Raw genomic sequence first — 19,660 nt, 5'->3', positions numbered from 1 at the left:
AAAGGCTTCCAGACCTAAGGTATCACATGATCTCAACATGGCATGATTGGATTGATTTGTGTGCAATGTACATTGGTTTATGAACCTGACTATGAACTTTTAAAATGTTATATAAAATCATCACTGAGGAGATGATGTAGTGGGAATGCTGAAGCACAGGTTCAAACAGTCAAAGTGCAAAATCTAATCTGGAATAGGCTGAAATATTTCCAACATGCAAATGAAAAATAATCAATATTCAAATAAAGACTTGTCATTCACAAACACCTAGCTTTCATAATTGGACTAAATAATTTAATAGTGTTTACAGTTTTTTAATTTCTTCGTCGGTCATGTTATCAATTTTTTCAGTGGTGTAAATATTGTTTGAAGCAGCATTCACTTGAGGGATCATTCATTATCTGAAATCGTCTGACTTGTATACTAATGGTTTTTATGTTGCAGGTCACTCAACTATGGAGGTATTGGTGTGGTGATTGGACATGAAATAACACATGGATTTGATGACAAAGGTATTTGATGTTATTTCAGCATTCAAGTCAAGAGTGATTGTTTTCTGTATTGATGACGACGAGAAGGAGACTACTCCCAATCTGGTGCCGTTTTTGTGTCAAGATTTAAATATTGAAATTAGTTCCATGTGTGAAACTTTGACACTGTCACTGTGTAATTAGACGAAGCATGAATGAGTACATTGCCATACATAACAGATATGCACAGACAGACAAACAAACATAACAGACATGCACAGACAGACAAACAGACATGCAGACAGACAAACATAACAGACATGCACAGACAGACAAACAAACATAACAGACAGACAAACAGACATGCACAGACAGACAAACAAACATAACAGACATTCACAGACAAACAGACATGCACAGACAGACATGAACAGACAGACAAACAAACATAACAGACATGCACAGACAGACAAAGAAACATAACAGATATGCACAAACAGACATGCACAGACAGACAAACATAACAGACATGCACAGACAGACAAAGAAACATAACAGATATGCACAAACAGACATGCACAGACAGACAGACAAAGAAACATAACAGACATGCACAAACAGACAAACAAGATGGAGACTGAGGGACATGAATCAAATTGCTGGGTGCCCCATTGATGGAGCATTGTGTACGAAGCAATGTTTTGAATGTTCCTGGGCTGGGACAAGCTGACCTTTACTTCCTGGTCACCCAACGCCCTATTACCTGTCCCTATCGGAGCTCCGGCACAAACTATTTTCATACACATGTAAAATGATCTGGTCATGCATATAAAGAAGCCAGAAGTAATGCATGCAGAGTCAGAAAGAAATGTGAACATTAGCAACTTGTAGTGTAACCATGCAGTTGAAACAATGTCACTGTCATTAAACAATGTACGATGTGACAAGCCTCGGGTCTGGGCAGTCCTGTGAGTCGTACACAAGTAACCAGTCCCAGCCCTAGATACACGATTTGAAACACAATGAATACACAGTGGCCGTACTATCGTCATGCAGTGAAACTTCGTTAATCTGGATGGTGTTGATGCAAGCAAAATTGTGTTGATTACCGGTAACACGTTTTTGGATTTACGTAGTTATGTCCAAATATAGATTGATGCTTCTCCCAGGAATTATCCTGGAGGCGAAATTTCACTGTAATTTTAACTCTGCTGAAGTGGTTTTCTGGAAGTGCTGATTCTGTTTCAAAACAAGACAAACAAACTTTTCTCAAGAGGAAACAAGTAATCCTTGATTTAACTTATTAAAATTATAGGGAACTGGTATTTAACGCCACATTAATGGAAATCTTACACTAAAAGTGACATCAGTTCATGATAGATTAGTGACATATTTAACTCATTTTAAAGCTGCAATTAACTAAGTTTACACATGAAAAATTGGATTCGACCCAAAATTACAAATGACATTAAAACATTACTAGGCTGAGAAACGGTTGCCCAAACACTGCAAACCTTAGGTACATAACACAGCTAGGATTGATACCCGTATCAAATACATCACCAACAAGTTACCATTTCTTACTCGTTTCATTTCTTAGCCACCATCAAACAAGGGTTCACTTTCATTTGCCAGTCAGTTTATTTACTGGGAGTTGGGATAAATAAGGTTGAATATTGCAACGTTAGACAACATTCATCCACTCGAGACAGATTGTAATGCTTTTTCAGTATCAGATGTAATTGTTTGTATCTGTGGGTATTGGTGTTCTGGTTTGATTGGGTATTTTCAAAGAAACACAATACCATGTGACATGTTATCTCCTCTAGGACGTCAGTACGACAAAGATGGGAATCTAAAGCAATGGTGGGATGAGGACACCATCCAAGCATTCCGAAACCAGGCCCAGTGCATGATCAACCAGTATTCTGGCTACAAGCTGGAGCAGATAGGGATGTATGTGAGTATATTCACCAGCCCAGTGCATGATCAACCAGTATTCTGGCTACAAGCTGGAGCAGATAGGGATGTATGTGAGTATATTCACCAGCCCTATGCATGATCAACCAGTATTCTGGCTACAAGCTGGAGCAGATAGGGATGTATGTGAGTATATTCACCAGCCCAGTGCATGATCAACCAGTATTCTGGCTACAAGCTGGAGCAGATAGGGATGTATGTGAGTATATTCACCAGCCCAGTGCATGATCAACCAGTATTCTGGCTACAAGCTGGAGCAGATAGGGATGTATGTGAGTATATTCACCAGCCCAGTGCATGATCAACCAGTATTCTGGCTACAAGCTGGAGCAGATAGGGATGTATGTGAGTATATACACCAGCTCAGTGCATGATCAACAAGTATTCTGGCTACAAGCTGGAGCAGATAGGGATGTATGTGAGTATATACACCAGCTCAGTGCATGATCAACAAGTATTCTGGCTACAAGCTGGAGCAGATAGGGATGTATGTGAGTATATACACCAGCTCAGTGCATGATCAACCAGTATTCTGGCTACAAGCTGGAGCAGATAGGGATGTATGTGAGTATATTCACCAGCCCAGTGCATGATCAACCAGTATTCTGGCTACAAGCTGGAGCAGGTAGTAATGTATGTGAGTATATTCACCAGCCCTATGCATGATCAACCAGTATTCGGGCTACAAGCTGAAGCAGGTAGGGATGTATGTGAGTATATACACCAGCCCAGTGCATGATCAACCAGTATTCTGGCTACAAGCTGGAGCAGATAGTAATGTATGTGAGTATATACACCAGCCGAGTGCATGATCAACAAGTATTCCAGCTACAAGCTGGAGCAGATAGTAATGTATGTGAGTATATACACCAGCTCAGTGCATGATCAACCAGTATTCTGGCTACAAGCTGGAGCAGATAGGGATGTATGTGAGTATATACACCAGCTCAGTGCATGATCAACCAGTATTCTGGCTACAAGCTGGAGCAGATAGGGATGTATGTGAGTATATTCACCAGCCCAGTGCATGATCAACCAGTATTCTGGCTACAAGCTGGAGCAGGTAGTAATGTATGTGAGTATATTCACCAGCCCTATGCATGATCAACCAGTATTCGGGCTACAAGCTGAAGCAGATAGGGATGTATGTGAGTATATACACCAGCCCAGTGCATGATCAACCAGTATTCTGGCTACAAGCTGGAGCAGATAGGGATGTATGTGAGTATATACACCAGCCCAGTGCATGATCAACAAGTATCCCGGGTACAAGTTGGAGCAGATAGTAATGTATGTGAGTATATTCACCAGTCCAGTGCATGATCAACCAGTATTCTGGCTACAAGCTGGAGCAGATAGGGATGTTTGCGAGTATATACACCAGCCCAGTGCATGATCAACCAGTATTCCGGGTACAAGTTGGAGCAGATAGGGATGTATGTGAGTATATACACCAGCCCAGTGGTGTGTTCAACAAGTATTCCAGCTACAAGCTGGAGCAGATAGTAATGTATGTGGGTATATACACCAGCCCAGTGCATGATCAACCAGTACTTTCGGCTACAAGCTGGAGCAGATAGGGATGTATGCGAGTATTTACAATGATAACTGGAATGCAAAGAAACAAACATGATCTGAAACATCATTCATCTTGTTTGTACTTTTGTCTGACTGGAAAGAAGTCGGCCAAAGTATGCCTACATTTGTCAAATGCACCTATCTATCATTCTATCTAATTGATGAAGTAGTTGAGATTTATGTCATTTAGGTCAAACTGCAACAAAGACCACCAGATCGTTCCCTAAACAACATGCTGTATGATGTGATGACGTATGATACGACATGATGTGAGATGATTAACTTAATACATGTTGACCACAATTTTTGTGCATTGGGAATCTACTGCTAAACAAAAAAGAAAAACTGGTGTGAACACCAAGTTTTGGGACAGAAGGCATTCCATGCGCAAAGGAAGAACCCATTTCCATTGAACAGGGGACGGCAATGGAGTGTGACGTCATACATGTTCAAGCTCTACATGTGTTCATCCAAGCATGTCAACAACACGTGAACTGTAGCTGTTCACATTCGTGAAGTGATTGTAGAAGATAACTGTCTTGGACTGCTAAGATATTAATCATAGATTTGTAGCTTTAATGTTTGGACTCTGATACAGTTGGTCATCAGCCAGCGAACACACAACCAACTTGCCCACAAATAAACTTTCCACCCCTCCTTTGCATGGATTATCCAGAGCCATGGGTTCGATTTCCAGGATTTGATATTTCTTAAGCTTGGTCAGCAGGAAAGCACAGGTCATGTATGGAGTGGATTAGATATGTTCTGTGTGATTCTATACCTAACCAGACTTCGGCTGCTTGACTCTGTACCTGACTGGACTAATGTCCCCCTTTCACTACGACCACGAATTACCCAGAATCACCCTGAATCGGAAACTTTCAAAATTCGTGGTGATTCTGCCAATAATGCAAACTTTCGTGGCTAATCGGGTTGAAAAATATGAAGAATGCCAGGAATTGGTTAAGACACATGTACGAATTACAAGATTCCTGCACGAATTGTAAGAATCACCTACGACTAAGTTACGAATATGCCGAATGTTGTTCTTACTTAATTCTTACATGATTCTTAGTTGACTCAGGACATTCATGGTTGTTTTGGGAAGTTTTTGGTTTGAGGACAAGAAATTTTTGGAGCCAAGAATCGCTAAGAATAGCCAAGAATGCAAAAGAATAGCCAAGAATGCAAAAGAATAATGGTTGATAAACACATTTTGCAAGCCCACTATCTTATATCTCGGGGCCTTCAGAATTTTGTTACAGACAGGACATCTTTTGCAGTCACAACTTTAAAACACAGGAGTAGCGGAACAGTTTACATTTTTTCACAACACAATCTATTTTCAGGACATCAAGCATGTCCAGCCAACAATTTGTCTTTTGTGAAACATGAGGACAAACTGGTTTTGTTCAGTAACTGTATGCAATACATAGCAGCATTTATTACTCCCGTAGTCTAGTCTATAAGGTGTTTGTAAACCAGTGAGTAGACTTTAATTACAAGAACCCATTCTGCTGGAAATGTGGTATCAGAAGACTTCCAATTTGCATCTGTTCATGTGCTGTCCCAGTTGTGTCACAAGCTCACAACAACGATAGTGCCTTAGGGAGATGAAGCATTTTTGTGTATTATTGATTACAATAAAGATCATGTACACGTGCATTCAATCAGTGAAAAAGTGAAAGTTGAAAAGGCTATTTTGGGTACTTATGCACAGTATTGTTGGGGCTTTGAAATTTTTCAGGTATCTTTTTACACAAGCAGCTTAAAATAAAGTGGTTTATGGTGTGCTGTTTTGTGTATTTTATTCACAGTATGTCACAAAGGGAACAAAGCTGTGATTGTTTGACGCGTAAGATGTCCCAACCCCTCAAGAACCAAAGGGACACTTTCTGCAAGTATATGGGTACCAAGTAGGAAGGTACATTATCAGGATGGTTTCCATGGGTACTGTCTGCAGTATCTGGTACGACCAACCACAGGGAAGATGAGGGAACATTAGAAGAAAATTCAAATATGGTAATTCTATTTCTATTCCAGCTTGATGGTAAGAACACCCAGGGAGAGAACATCGCAGATAACGGAGGACTGAAACAGGCATACAGAGTGAGTTGCTACTCTTTTCTATACATATGTTCTATTCCTAATATATGATAACTATAACGCAGAAACACACCAGGCTCTTTATGATTTAACGCCTTTCTTGACTGCCTTCATGGTCTTGTATAGCATCCACCTGGAGAGCGAAAGGTCCAGGGTTCAATCCCCAGCCGCATCATACCAAAAGATGTTGAAAGATAGAACTTGTTACCCTGCCTGACACTCAGGGTCTAAAACAAGGACTAGTCGGCTCGGAGTCGGTATACTGTGTCTGAGTATACAAGTGCAATAATCTTGGACGCAATGTTTAACCCCATTTCACCTCACCTAATGTCTTTCTAAAAGTATGATGGATGTTACAGACGTATTTGCCCTCGCTAAAGTGACTTTAGAAACCATTAATGAATACAAAGTTAGAGTGAGGCACCCCACACATCATATAGTACCAAATGATTTGTATTTCCCTGCAGGCCTACAGGAAGTGGGTGCAGGAACATGGAGAGGAGCAGCTTCTACCAGGCATCGGACTGAGTCACAACCAGCTCTTCTTCCTCAATTATGCCCAGGTAGGTGACTCAAGTGTCTTCAAGTAGATTTCAGAGCAATATGCTGCGATTTTAAGATGTGATAGATGTAATCATTACATTCTAGAGGGCTTCAGAAGTCATCAGGAACCACAGAGGTACATTCAAATGTCACACAGACGCAGTTTGCAAAAAGCTTTTCAATAAAGGTTTCACCATCAAAGACCTGTTTTAGTTATTCCAGTAGTTTGGTAGACATTCAGAGGTATAATGACTCAGTATGATCTGTGGCCTGTCAACATTACGTGTGATAATACTGCATACTGATTTTCTTTCTCTTTCTTGGGCCCTTAAGATCTGTTTGTTTAGGACGTTCCATTCGCTGTTTTCATGACAATGTAAACAATCTCATTTTCTGGTTTCTTTAATTGAGTGCTTATTGATCAGTTCAAAGTTGTGTATGTGTTGTGCCCTCATGTTGTCTTTCCAGATCTGGTGTGGGAAGATGCGAGATGAAGAAGCTCTTCACAAGATACGCACAGCAGTCCACAGTCCCGGACCTCTCCGGATCCTGGGGCCGCTCTCCAACTCACTTGACTTTGCCGAAGCATACAATTGTCCCATTGGAAGTCGCATGAATCCGACAAAAAAGTGCTCTGTGTGGTGATTCCAGTGTGAGATTCATCCATGATGATGACCTTCATTCAAGGTCACACCGAACTCGAGCCAAGCAAAGATTAAAGTTCAAGAGAATCAGCTGTGTTTTCTCTGTGACTCATTGGTTGTGACAGCAGCAGATGTATCTCTACTCTGGAACTCAAGATTCCTGAACAACTCAGTACACTTTCATGCTGAACTGAAACTTCATTCAATATGTATTCAAACTGCAATATACTGGAGCCAAATCTTGATGACATTTTTTTTACATGGGTAATATTTTGATCTATGTTAAATTTGGTGTGGTGGTGAAATGGGTAAATATGGACGTGATGCTTGCCTGTCTGTCCGTCCATACAGGGAGATGTTGGAAACCTGGACATTGTCAATACCATATATGGAAGTGAACACATTTAATGGAGCAAACATATATGGAGGTGAACGCTTGTTAGGGAATTGACATATATGGCTCTTAATGTCTGTGTAAAAGACGTGTGGTGGTGAGAAATGAATAATGTGGCGTGGGTGGAGTACAGTAATTCAATGGAGAAGGGACGAGTGGAAAAGCCAAACTTAAAATGGGAGGAGAGCCAAAGCCATATGTGGAACGGAGAAGATGGAAAAGCCGTATACTGAAAGATGAGGAGTGGAAAAGCTAAATATTGAATGAGAGGAGTGGAACAGCCATATATATTGAAAGAGGAGGATTGGAACAGCCATATATGTTAAAAGGGGAGGAGTGGAAAAGCCATATATATTGAAAGGGGAGGAGTGGAAAAGCCATATATATTGAATGGGAGGTGCGGAAAGGCCACATATATTGAATGGGGGGAGTGGAAAGGCCATATATATTGGATGGGAGGAGTGGAAAGGCCATATATATTGAATGGGAGGAGTGGAAAGGCCATATATATTGGATGGGAGGAGTGGAAAGGCCATATATATTGAATGGGAGGAGTGGAAAGGCCACATATATTGAATGGGGGGAGTGGAAAGGCCATATATATTGAATGGGAGGAGTGGAAAGGCCATATATATTGAATGGGAGGAGTGGAAAAGTCATATATGGAGGGGGAAAGTTGGACAATGAAAGTTTTTTCCTGAAGGAAATTGTTCAGATGAAAAGATTCTTTGGTTCCAATAGGAGTTGATGATTCCACAAGAAATATGGTGTTATCCTCAAAGACTTAAAATGCTTATGTATTGCTAGAAACATCATTTGAAGTTTAAATTTAATAAACAGAAATAAAATAGAAAATATGAAAGCTATTCATGAAACAATGTGATCATGTTAGCCTTGACCCCAGATGATAATAACAGAAATATTCTGAATTTTTGTGTTTCATCCCATTGAGGTAGCTATTGAAATTCCTATCTTCCTAATCTGCAGATTTTTGTGTCGCTTGATTAATATTTTTGTCAGTTGGAGTAAAATATTTATGCGTTATTAGTTTTGTTGGTCCATTTTGGTAGGAAGATTAGGGGAAAAGGAACATCAATGATAGTATGTATATTACTTCAAGCTGTTGCGTTCAATTAGGATATATACTACTCAAAAGAAGTAAAGGATCACCTGATTCTTTCATATTACAATAGTTAATCTCTCATGCCATGACAGATTAACTTTACCAATATGAAAGAATCGGGTGATCCTTAACTTCTTTTGAGTAGTATATATGATGTGGCACTGTGACAGCAGGTAGCATCTGAAATAGGTTTTTGAAACCAACAGACTGCAGCATTTGCTGGTGGTTGGTTAGACAATGATGAAGATGTGTGTGTGCAATATATCATGACTTCTTTCATGTACATGTTCTTGTTCACTGTCCGTGGACTGTATACTGTATATTACATGTATCAATTATCATTACATATTCAGGGACCAGTCATTAACTATAGCAGGGGATGTTTTGCCATGGTGCATGACATACAGTTATCTCATTTGAAAATGATTTGGCTACCCTCCCAAATGGTGCATTTGTTCTTCACAACCATCCACTATCCATAGCCCTGACCACCTCACAGATCTAACCCAGCCCCATTCTTGGTAAAGACAGAGTCATCTCATCATAAATGACTGGTCCCTGCTGTGACAGACTCTTGCCCTAATTTGATATGTTTGTATAAGACAGGACTATATATGTGTTGTGTTTTGTGGTGCCAGTGTGTATCATGTGTTCCACAACCAGTTGTTGAAACTGTGACTATTTAGTTAAAGCTGTATCGTTCTTATTCCTAAGTTAATGGATATGCTGATACTCAAATTGGGAAAGTAATCAACCAAACTTCAAGTGGAGTCTATTAAAATATACTATTCAAGAGCTGATCCCAATTCTTTCATATTACTGTAGTTAATCAGTCATGGCATTAACTTCAGTAATATGACAAAAAAGCAGGCGTATTTTTCAACTTCTTTTAGTTGTATATGTCAAGTATCATTAAGCGTGGGGCAAACAGAAAACCCATATTAAGCACAGTGATTCACTGAGAGTCAGTTTGACAGTATTTTAGATAATGGGGAAAAACTAATGATCCGAAGCTATAACCAGTGGTCCTGGCATGTCTTAAGTCCCGCAACACCTACAGCGTTTCAGTTTTATCATCTCAAAAGATATATCGAGTTATTGTGATTATTTTATGATCGTATCATACATTAACTGGGTTGTAGGGGTTGTGATTTCATCAGTCCATCTATTTTAATCAATCCATCGTAAATCACTAAGCATCGTTGTTCTTAGTGGAAAGGTCTGTTGACAATGGCATCTTTATTTGTACCGTACCTTTTCACCAGAGGATACAATCAAGCCAGGTAATTAAGTAACTGACGAGGATTCGACAACATCCCTCTTTCCCCTCCACATCACCGAGCTAATGACACATAGCAAGTGTCTTTAACGTTTAATACTGGAACGGCAAAGAAACGATTTTCTTGTCTAAAAATGAACTTTATGATCCGACTGTCAGAGAAACTACACTTACTTTTTATAGATTTTCTTCCGAAGTTATGTTTGCAATGTGGATTGGATTACTAGACAGCCTTGGCCTGCCCTTCTATATCTTTTTGTCAACCTGAGCCATCTGAGGCTTGACATTCCTATCAATACTGGAAGTTGAATTCACATCGTATTACGACTGGAGGAATTCTGGTAAGGTATTCATATTAACGAAATGACAATTCGACATTTGTGTGGGCAACTTCTTGTATGTTTAAACATACTGGAGTAGATATTGTCTTACATGAAGTACACGTATTATATCTATCTATCATACGCAGACAGCTTTGTTATTTTTAACTTCAGAAAATACTTACGACATCGTGTTGAATCGGCAATAGCAAGTAATGAACAAACGAAAATAATGGTAAAGTTGTCTTTGCTAGCTGCAACCACAAAGCATACTTCACAGTCAGAAAATAATTTAACACCTGCAGGTAGACATGAAACCAGAATAAACATCCTGGCTCCAAGTTGGGAAAGTATGACTTCTTGGCCTTGGATACACACATGCTAACATATTTCAATAATAGGTCAAATAATAAATCGTCAATAATTCACTCTGTCACTTGCCATTTCAAAAAGTGATAAAGCATTAAAAACACCACAACTACTAGACAAAATATGAAAGAGAAAACTGGTATGTCTTTATTAGCAGTCAAACAAATAAATCAAGATGACAACAAGGTACGCACAAAAATAACATGACAGCATGATAAACGAACATAGTTAACGAACTCAGGTAAAAACTGGGAATTCACCGAAAAGAATTAATACCGTGGTTCAAAAATCTTCAAAACTAACATCATGACACATTGCTAAATGTTAATAGATACATTATACCATATCTTCAAACACAAGTTCAGAGAGGACACACGCCTGTTCGTTACCATGGTACGGCTATATGGTGGTACAATGTTTGTTGTTAGGAGTGCATGAATAAGAAATTTAATCACTTTACAGAAAGACAAAACATGATAAAACTATAGACGCTGTGTGACAAGTGACGTAATTGTATTGCATCTTATCTTATCCACATGTGTAAGAATACGATAATCTAAGATTAATATTTGAAGGTATCGCCAACATGACTGTTTACATTGTTAGATCGTGATGCAGATATCGACAGGTTGTTATCTATACATCTGGAAAAAAGATCAGCACCATCCATTTTCCATGTATCTGTTGGAAATATCTACATAAATCATTGACGACGCTTTCATTAATATTTAGTATCCCATCGATACTTGCTGAAAAGCTGATACAAGGACGTTGTATTTCAGTATAAACATATCACTTTGTACACAAAAACCAAATGTGTTTCACCAGAAAATGAATACAGAACGCACCTTTTTAAAAAAATGATAGATTGAAATTCACAGTTGTGTTTGCTGTACCTTTGTCCAGGTGTATATGTTGGCGGTTGTTCCTGTTAGACCACACATTCCTGTTTCCGTTCCCTTGTTTCTGTAAGTTAACTTTAATAAAGTATATTCATGTTCAGGGTCTGTCATCATTCGTTCTCCATGAACTCTGGAATATTGCTAGGTGTTGACGTTAAACAACAAACAAACAAATCCGGAGCTCCGACACTGAAGAGGTAATAGATTCTGGCTGTTATAGCATCATTGGTGTATCCCAAGAGCTGCGACACCGAAGAGGTAATAGATTCTGGCTGTTATAGCATCATTGGTGTATCCCAAGAGCTCCGACACTGAAGAGGTAATAGATTCTGGCTGTTATAGCATCATTGGTGTATCCCAAGAGCTCCGACACTGAAGAGGTAATAGATTCTGGCTGTTATAGCATCATTGGTGTATCCCAAGAGCTCCGACACTGAAGAGGTAATAGATTCTGGCTGTTATAGCATCATTGGTGTATCCCAAGAGCTGCGACACCGAAGATGTGATTGATTCTTGCTGTCTGGCTCCCGGGACCTCCGACATGGAAGAGGTACTCGATTCTGGCCGTCATTTTCAGCATCATTTGTGTACCCCCGGGAGCTGAGACAGTGAAGAGGTACTCGATTCTGACTTTCATATACGGCATCATTGGGGAACTCCAAGGAGCTCCGACACTGAAGAGGTACTTGGTCATCAGCCATCATAGCTAGTTGCTCGGGGGAATGCCGTGTTAGAATTGGTCATCACCAACTACGCCTGTAAGAAACGCGATGCGTATGTGTCATCGTATCCCGACGGCGGAGGGTTTGCTCATAGTATCAATCACTAGATTGTTTGATCCAATTTTTAAGATTTACAGGATACCGCCATATAGCTGGAAATTTGCTGAGTGAGTCGTTAAACAACAAACATACAAAGGACATATAGCTAGTTGGATTTGACATAATCCAAACAACACTAGAACCTTTTGATAGTAACTGTGTAACGCCACATCACGCGGCATATAGTTTGTATTCCACGAGGGACGTTTTTTAAATCATTCTTGATATTTTAATATTAAACTTTCATTTGAAAACGAAACCCAACAGAAACAATTTGAGCAGTTATATAAGGTTAGAGACTGCCGTCATATGTTGTGCCGTGTGATTGTTGCGTGCACTTAACTCTTTCTAATATAGATTCCTGACAGTGCTGGTGGTGTTCCGAATGGACTGAGTCGTATTGACGAATAGAGAATTCCAAATAGTATTAATATCAAATATTTTACTCCCAACAGATACATCTCTGAGTGAGGATCCGACGATCACTCCAGAATTTCTCATCAACTTCGAGGCTTCTAACTTCTGGGAAGAAGTTTACGAAGCTTTCAGATCAGCTTATCTGATTTGTACATCTCGAAAAAGAACATAGATTGTACCGTTATGTTGTTTGGGATATTTATACATCCTTTCGTTTCTGAGCGCCATGCCATCGAAGGTATATTTGTTTTCTCTGTGGGTTTACCTTTGTAACAATAGAAATTTACCAACACAGACGGTAAAGACATCTGATTGTCATCAATAACCACCCTTTATTTAAATCAGGCGGTCAGAGTTCACCGAGGGTTTTAAATGACATGAATTTTGGAAGGTGCGTGAGTGAATTAATTTTAACACATTTGAACAATATTCCAGTTATATCACGGCGTGCCAGCTGAATGTGGGAGGAAAGCCCGAAGTGATGCAAGTCTCAGACATTTACCACTTTGGTGAAACCCACGAGCACGGGTTTTGTGCTGACAAACCTAGAAACATAATCAGGGCGAACCGGCATTCGAACCCACGATCATAGGTTTCTGGCGTGCCCATGGGACGTAACTCTGCACAGCGAATTGCGGCACCTTAGACGACTACGCAGTGCCCCCGACTTTTTGAAGGGTTAAGTCTTCACACAGATTGGAGATTGGAAAATTACAAAAAGGTTTTCGTACTGACAAAGTCAAAACACATTATGTCTTTTCAATATCATGTGCTATTGAGTAGGTTTCAAATGTTGCAGCAATCGCAAACCCAATGAAACTTTGAAATCTGAAAACACCCAATGCCCTCTACTAAATAACCATTTAACATGCAGACAATGTCACAATTCCACACAAGCTAAAACATTTAGACAGAGACGAGAAATGGACTTTAGCAGAGAATCCTCTCCGTTCCCGTTGTTCCTTCTCCAGATGCTTCTGATGTAATTCTAAGGTACTCTATGGGAGTTAAGACAGTCGTAGCGCTCAGATATCTTTGTGGAACTGGGGCCAGGACACAGGCGTTGGTCTCTTGTCACGTCACCACAAAGTGTACACGTATTGGTCTGCAAAAGAAGTCGTACATAATGACATAAGTATGCAAATTAGATAACCGGATACGGCACTTTTTTCACTGGTGTTTAGATACAAATAACGAAACAAGATGGGTTCCCTTGATCATGTTGATGCTGGAAACGTTATAGATAGAATGGGGGGATACCGTGTTGACAGTTTGCCGAATTGCCAATAACGGTTATGAGATGGGTACAGATTGATGGTAACGAAGTTGAAGTTGCCTGTCACAGATAGAGTGTGTAGTCAAGTGCTTACTTGTAGACACACATGAATAACGGAAGATTTGGAACAACATCAGGTGATTTTACTTTCATTCAACTCATAAGGATGCAATGGTTAAGACAATGCCTCAGCAGGATCAATTCACGATAATAAAGACACAGAAAGCCCAAGTGGCAAATAGTTAAAACAAAAGTATATCTGAGACTGAAAACCTTAGTGAACCTTTGTCACAAACATCTCATCACTGATACGACAGAAAACGCAGCAATGTGTTTTGTCCACAACATATCTCCTGGTGTGAGTTTATAAAACTGACGCTAGTCTGCTGCCCGTGTGTTTGAAACACAAATTCGCCGTAAGACACGCAGAGACTCCACGTTCAATGACGATTAATGTCTCACTAAAAAAACTGAACGTTCGCCATGCACTGAATGCTTTCAGCACACCGAATACAAGAGAGCTTCTCACAGGTACCATCAAAAGCGTGCAACCAAAGGCCCTGTGACGGGAGAAGACAGTTCAGACAACACAAGTGATTGGACATAGTTAACTCCGTGGCGGACTTGAAGCGTTTCTGGAATGTTGTAAGGCACGTGTCAGGTTGACCAGGCCCACCCAACCATATCGCTCTGGATGTTTGGGCTGACGTCAGCTGATGACTCTTTTGAAGATTTGATAGACCCTGATTTAATAAACACAAGTGACACTCAAGTTTTATCAGGTGGCATTTTAGACTAACCAATAACCAGAGATAAAAGACATAATCAACGCTCTCAAAAACAAGAAATGGTTGGTGTAAATAATATTTCTGGTGAACACTTGAAGCAGCCACCTGACATTATTTCTCATTATCGAGAGAGGCTATTTAATGGAATGTTGGAAAAATGTGTTTTCCGGAGAAATGGTCATTTGGGATTATCATTCCACAACACAAGAAAGATGACTAATCTAACGCCGCCATTCGTCTTTTGGGTATTCTTAGTAAGGTGTTTTCTTCTATCTCATGTCCCCGCCGTGATATTGTTGGAATATTGCTAACAGCGGGGTAAAAGCAAAGTAAACTCATTCACTCATGTAAGAGGCTGTTGTCTTTGGCAAGTCCTTGTGGTAAAATCTCTGAGTGTCAGTATTCCGGAAGGGAAATTCAACAATAGGCAACTGCTTCTTAAAAAATACATTGTCCAACGTTTTCTAGCTGTCGCGTAAAGAGGGAACGTTTTGTATGTTGTTTGTATAGATTTTTCCGAGGCATTCGAATTTAATTTGGTTTTACAAACATTGAATTAATTTAAAAATGGGTAAAATGTTACAGTCAACTCACAAATCTGGATTTATGTTTTAACAAAAGGCTAAACTACTGTAAAACGACTGACAATAAATCATTCGCGATCGACTCAGCCCTCCGTAACAGCTATATCCCTCTTGAAAGCAACCATAACCCCAACATCAACTGGCCATGATCGTCACATGATTACATCACGATCTCATAGAATCTTTATACATACACCACATAGAATGTAAAGAATCCAATAGGGCTGGGACGAGTCAAAATTTACGACCCGGGTACCCAACCCCCTATTACCCGACCCTACCCGGGTAACGAACCCCCTATTACCCGACCCTCTTACCCGGGTTCCAAACTCCCCATTACCCGACCCTACCCGGGTACCCAACCCCCCTATTACCCGACCCTAGCTACCCGGGTACCCAACCCCCTATTTCCCGACCCTACCCGGGTACCCAACCCCCTATTACCGGACCCTACCCGGGTACCTACCACCCTGTTACCCGACCCTACCCGGGTACCCAACCCCATATTACCCGACCCCACCCGGGTACCCGCTGTAGGTCTCAAGAGTTGGGAACACAATGTCTAATTGGGAATAGTTTAACTGCAGCGCTGGCTTAAACTGTTTTGATACATGTATGAAACCCGAAACCATATAATAGATATATGGTCGCTTATGAAACAATCAGATCATGCGTTCACTGAAGTTGACTGAAGCTTTATCTTTACTCAAACATATACAAGTCAAAAGGAATGTGTGAATTAGGGCTGTGACGAGTTCAAATGTACTACCCGGGTACCCACCCCGTATTACCCGACCCTACCCGGGTACCCACCCCCCTATTACCCGACCCTACCCGGTGACCCGCTGTAGGTCTCAAGAGGTAGGTACAAACTGTCCGATTGGGAAAAGTTTGACCGAAGCTCTGGTAAAATGTGTTTAGATACATGTATGAAACGATCTTGTGTATAGACTGAAGTTGACTGAAGTTGACTGAAGTTTCATTTAATTTAAAAGTCAGAAAGAATGGGCGTAGTAGTTAGGAAGGACTGCGAACATAAGTGACTTGTAGTTTAAACAAAGTGTTTTAGATACTTTTTGTCATTAAAGAATACATCACGTGACTAACCACGGGTCCGGGTTGTCCTGAGGGTACCCGGGTCCTACTCAGTACCCACCCGACCCGAGTACCCGAGTTACCCGTCCAAGCCCTGTGTGCATCATCATGAAGAAATGGGAACATTAGCGACTTGTAGTGTAACCACTGAGCTCTAGTGAGTTTTTGTCATTCAACAATATATCTCGTGACTAACCACGGGTCCGGGTAGTACTGTGGGTACCCGGGTCCAACTCAAATATTTGATATTGACAAACCTCCAGCGCCAAAAGAAACCGGAAATAATAGCGTGTAGAATGCGAAGGGACATCACTCCGTAATTAAATAACGTGTAGGCCACTAGAAAATATGGCCAAATAATATCAATTTACATTTACAAATAAATCTTATATCTTGCTGACAAATATACTAGCACTAGCATATATAACACCTACTATACTGACATGTATTACACCCGCCCCTAAAACATGTATAACACCTTGCTTGCCGTAAGAGGCGACTAACGGCATCGGGTGGTCAGGCTCGCTGACTCGGTTGATGCATGTCATCGTATCCCAATTGCGTGGATCGATGTCCATGATGTCAATCACTGGATATTCTGGCCCAGACTCGATTATTTACAGACTGACGTCATATAGCTGGAATATTGCTGGGTGCGGCGTTAACCAACCAACTAACCAACAAACAAAAAACACCTACCATACTGGCATATATAACACCTACCATACTGGCATATATAACACCTACCATACTGACATATATAACACTTACCATACTGGCATATATAACACCTACCATACTGGTATATATAACACCTACCATACTGACATGTATAACACCTAACATACTGACATGTATAACACCTACCATACTGACATGTATAACACCTAACATACTGGCATATATAACACTTACCACACTGGCATATATAACACCTACCATACTGACATGTATAACACCTACCATACTGACATGTATAACACCTAACATACTGGCATATATAACACTTACCACACTGGCATATATAACACCTACCATACTGGTATATATAACACCTACCATACTGACATGTATAACACCTAACATACTGGCATATATAACACTTACCACACTGGCATTTGTGACAACTACCATACTACCTACCATACTGACATATATGACACCTACCATACTGGCATATACAACACCTAACTTACTGACATGTATAACAGCTACCATACTGGCATATATAACACTTACCACACTGGCATTTGTGATAACTACCATACTACCTACCATACTGACATGTTTTACACCTACCATACTGACATGTACAACACCTAATTTACTGACATGTATAACAGCTACAATACTGGCATGTTTAACACCTTCAATACTGACATGTATAACATCTACCATACTGACTGGTATAACACCTACAATACTGGCATATATGACACCTACCATACTGACATATATAACACCTACCATACTGGCATATAAAACACCTACCATACTGGCATATATAACACCTACCATACTGGCATATATGACACCTACCATACTGGCATATATAACACTTACCATACTGACATATATAACACTTACCATACTGGCATATATAACACCTACCATACTGGCATATATAACACCTACCATACTGGCATATATAACACCTACCATACTGGCATATATAACACCTACCATACTGGCATATATGACACCTACCATACTGACATGTATAACACCTAACATACTGACATATACGACACCTACCATACTGGCATATATAACACCTACCATACTGGCATATACAACACCTACCATACTGGCATATATGACACCTACCATACTGGCATATATAACACCTACCATACTGGCATATATGACACCTACCATACTGGCATATATAACACTTACCATACTGACATATATAACACTTACCATACTGGCATATATAACACCTACCATACTGGCATATATAACACCTACCATACTGGCATATATAACACCTACCATACTGGCATATATAACACCTACCATACTGGCATATATGACACCTACCATACTGACATATATAACACTTACCATACTGGCATATATGACACCTACCATACTGACATGTATAACACCTACCATACTGGCATATATGACACCTACCATACTGGCATAAATGACACCTACCATACTGACATATATAACACTTACCATACTGGCATATATAACACTTACCAAACTGACATTTGTGACAACTACCATACTACCTACCTGGCTGACATGTATAATACCGACCATACTGACATGTATAACACCTACCACACTGGCATATATGACACCTACCACACTGGCATATACAACACCTAACTTACTGACATGTATAACAGCTACCATACTGGCATACACAACACCTACGATACTGGCAAATATAACACCTACCATACTGGCAAATATAGCTCCAGTCCATTTCGCAGGAGACGTCGTTGATCCCATACTGCGCGTTCCTCGTTTCCAAGCCTCCGCAGTTCTCGATCCCTGGGGGAGTGCATGAAATCACAAAGGTTTAGAAAGTTCATTGTCCGAGTCAGCTTCCGTAAAACTCGATACCCAAGGTATCTTCCGCTTTAACTGCATCTGACAATGAGTAAGTGAGTTGGGTTTAACTTTGAACAGGTCGTAATATATGATAGGTGTACGTGACAGGTAGGAGTGATTGTTTCAGCGAAATGCACGATGTGCGATGTCTACATAATATATATTTACCGCCCCCGTTTAGTGGTTCGCCGGATAGAAAGAACTTGCTGGTATCCACCACACCTCCGTTCATCCAGTGCAGCACACCATCATTTCGTCGCGTGAATCCTGCAACATTTAGTTATCTCCCGTGATTCAAGGCCGTCCTAACATAGGAGTTTGCTTAAACCTTCTAAGTTCAGGTGAGGTGACATGCATACCCTACTCAGACATAGTATTAGTATACCGACCTAGAGTCCCC

General features: G+C 40.3%; 1 protein-coding gene and 1 long non-coding RNA gene across 6 annotated transcripts in view; one reads left to right on the top strand and one right to left on the bottom strand.

Annotated features, from left to right (window-relative positions):
- The window catches only part of LOC124152356 (neprilysin-1-like), an 87,568-nt gene extending 75,760 nt beyond the window's left edge, over positions 1 to 11,808 (top strand). For all 5 annotated transcript variants that reach the window (XM_046525278.2, XM_046525279.2, XM_046525277.2 and 2 more), the window contains 5 exons: positions 445 to 512; positions 2,300 to 2,430; positions 6,072 to 6,137; positions 6,602 to 6,697; positions 7,146 to 11,808. In XM_046525278.2, the coding sequence (XP_046381234.1) occupies positions 445 to 512; positions 2,300 to 2,430; positions 6,072 to 6,137; positions 6,602 to 6,697; positions 7,146 to 7,322 (538 nt within the window). In that variant the 3' untranslated portion in view covers positions 7,323 to 11,808. The remainder of the gene's footprint in view (positions 1 to 444; positions 513 to 2,299; positions 2,431 to 6,071; positions 6,138 to 6,601; positions 6,698 to 7,145) is intronic.
- Positions 11,809 to 12,956: 1,148 nt separating this feature from the next.
- On the bottom strand, positions 12,957 to 19,518 carry LOC124152358. Its single transcript, XR_007220323.1, has 3 exons — positions 19,429 to 19,518; positions 19,105 to 19,200; positions 12,957 to 14,051 (listed from the first exon to the last, which is right to left on the bottom strand). It is a non-coding gene; the product is annotated as an uncharacterized LOC124152358 (long non-coding RNA).
- Positions 19,519 to 19,660: the final 142 nt, after the last annotated feature.

Source organism: Haliotis rufescens, unplaced genomic scaffold (genome assembly GCF_023055435.1).
Source record: "Haliotis rufescens isolate VD_foot unplaced genomic scaffold, xgHalRufe1.0.p SCAF_13, whole genome shotgun sequence".
Lineage (NCBI taxonomy): Eukaryota > Metazoa > Mollusca > Gastropoda > Lepetellida > Haliotidae > Haliotis > Haliotis rufescens.
Note: the sequence above shows the minus strand (reverse complement) of the source record. Positions and strands in the feature narration are given on the sequence as shown.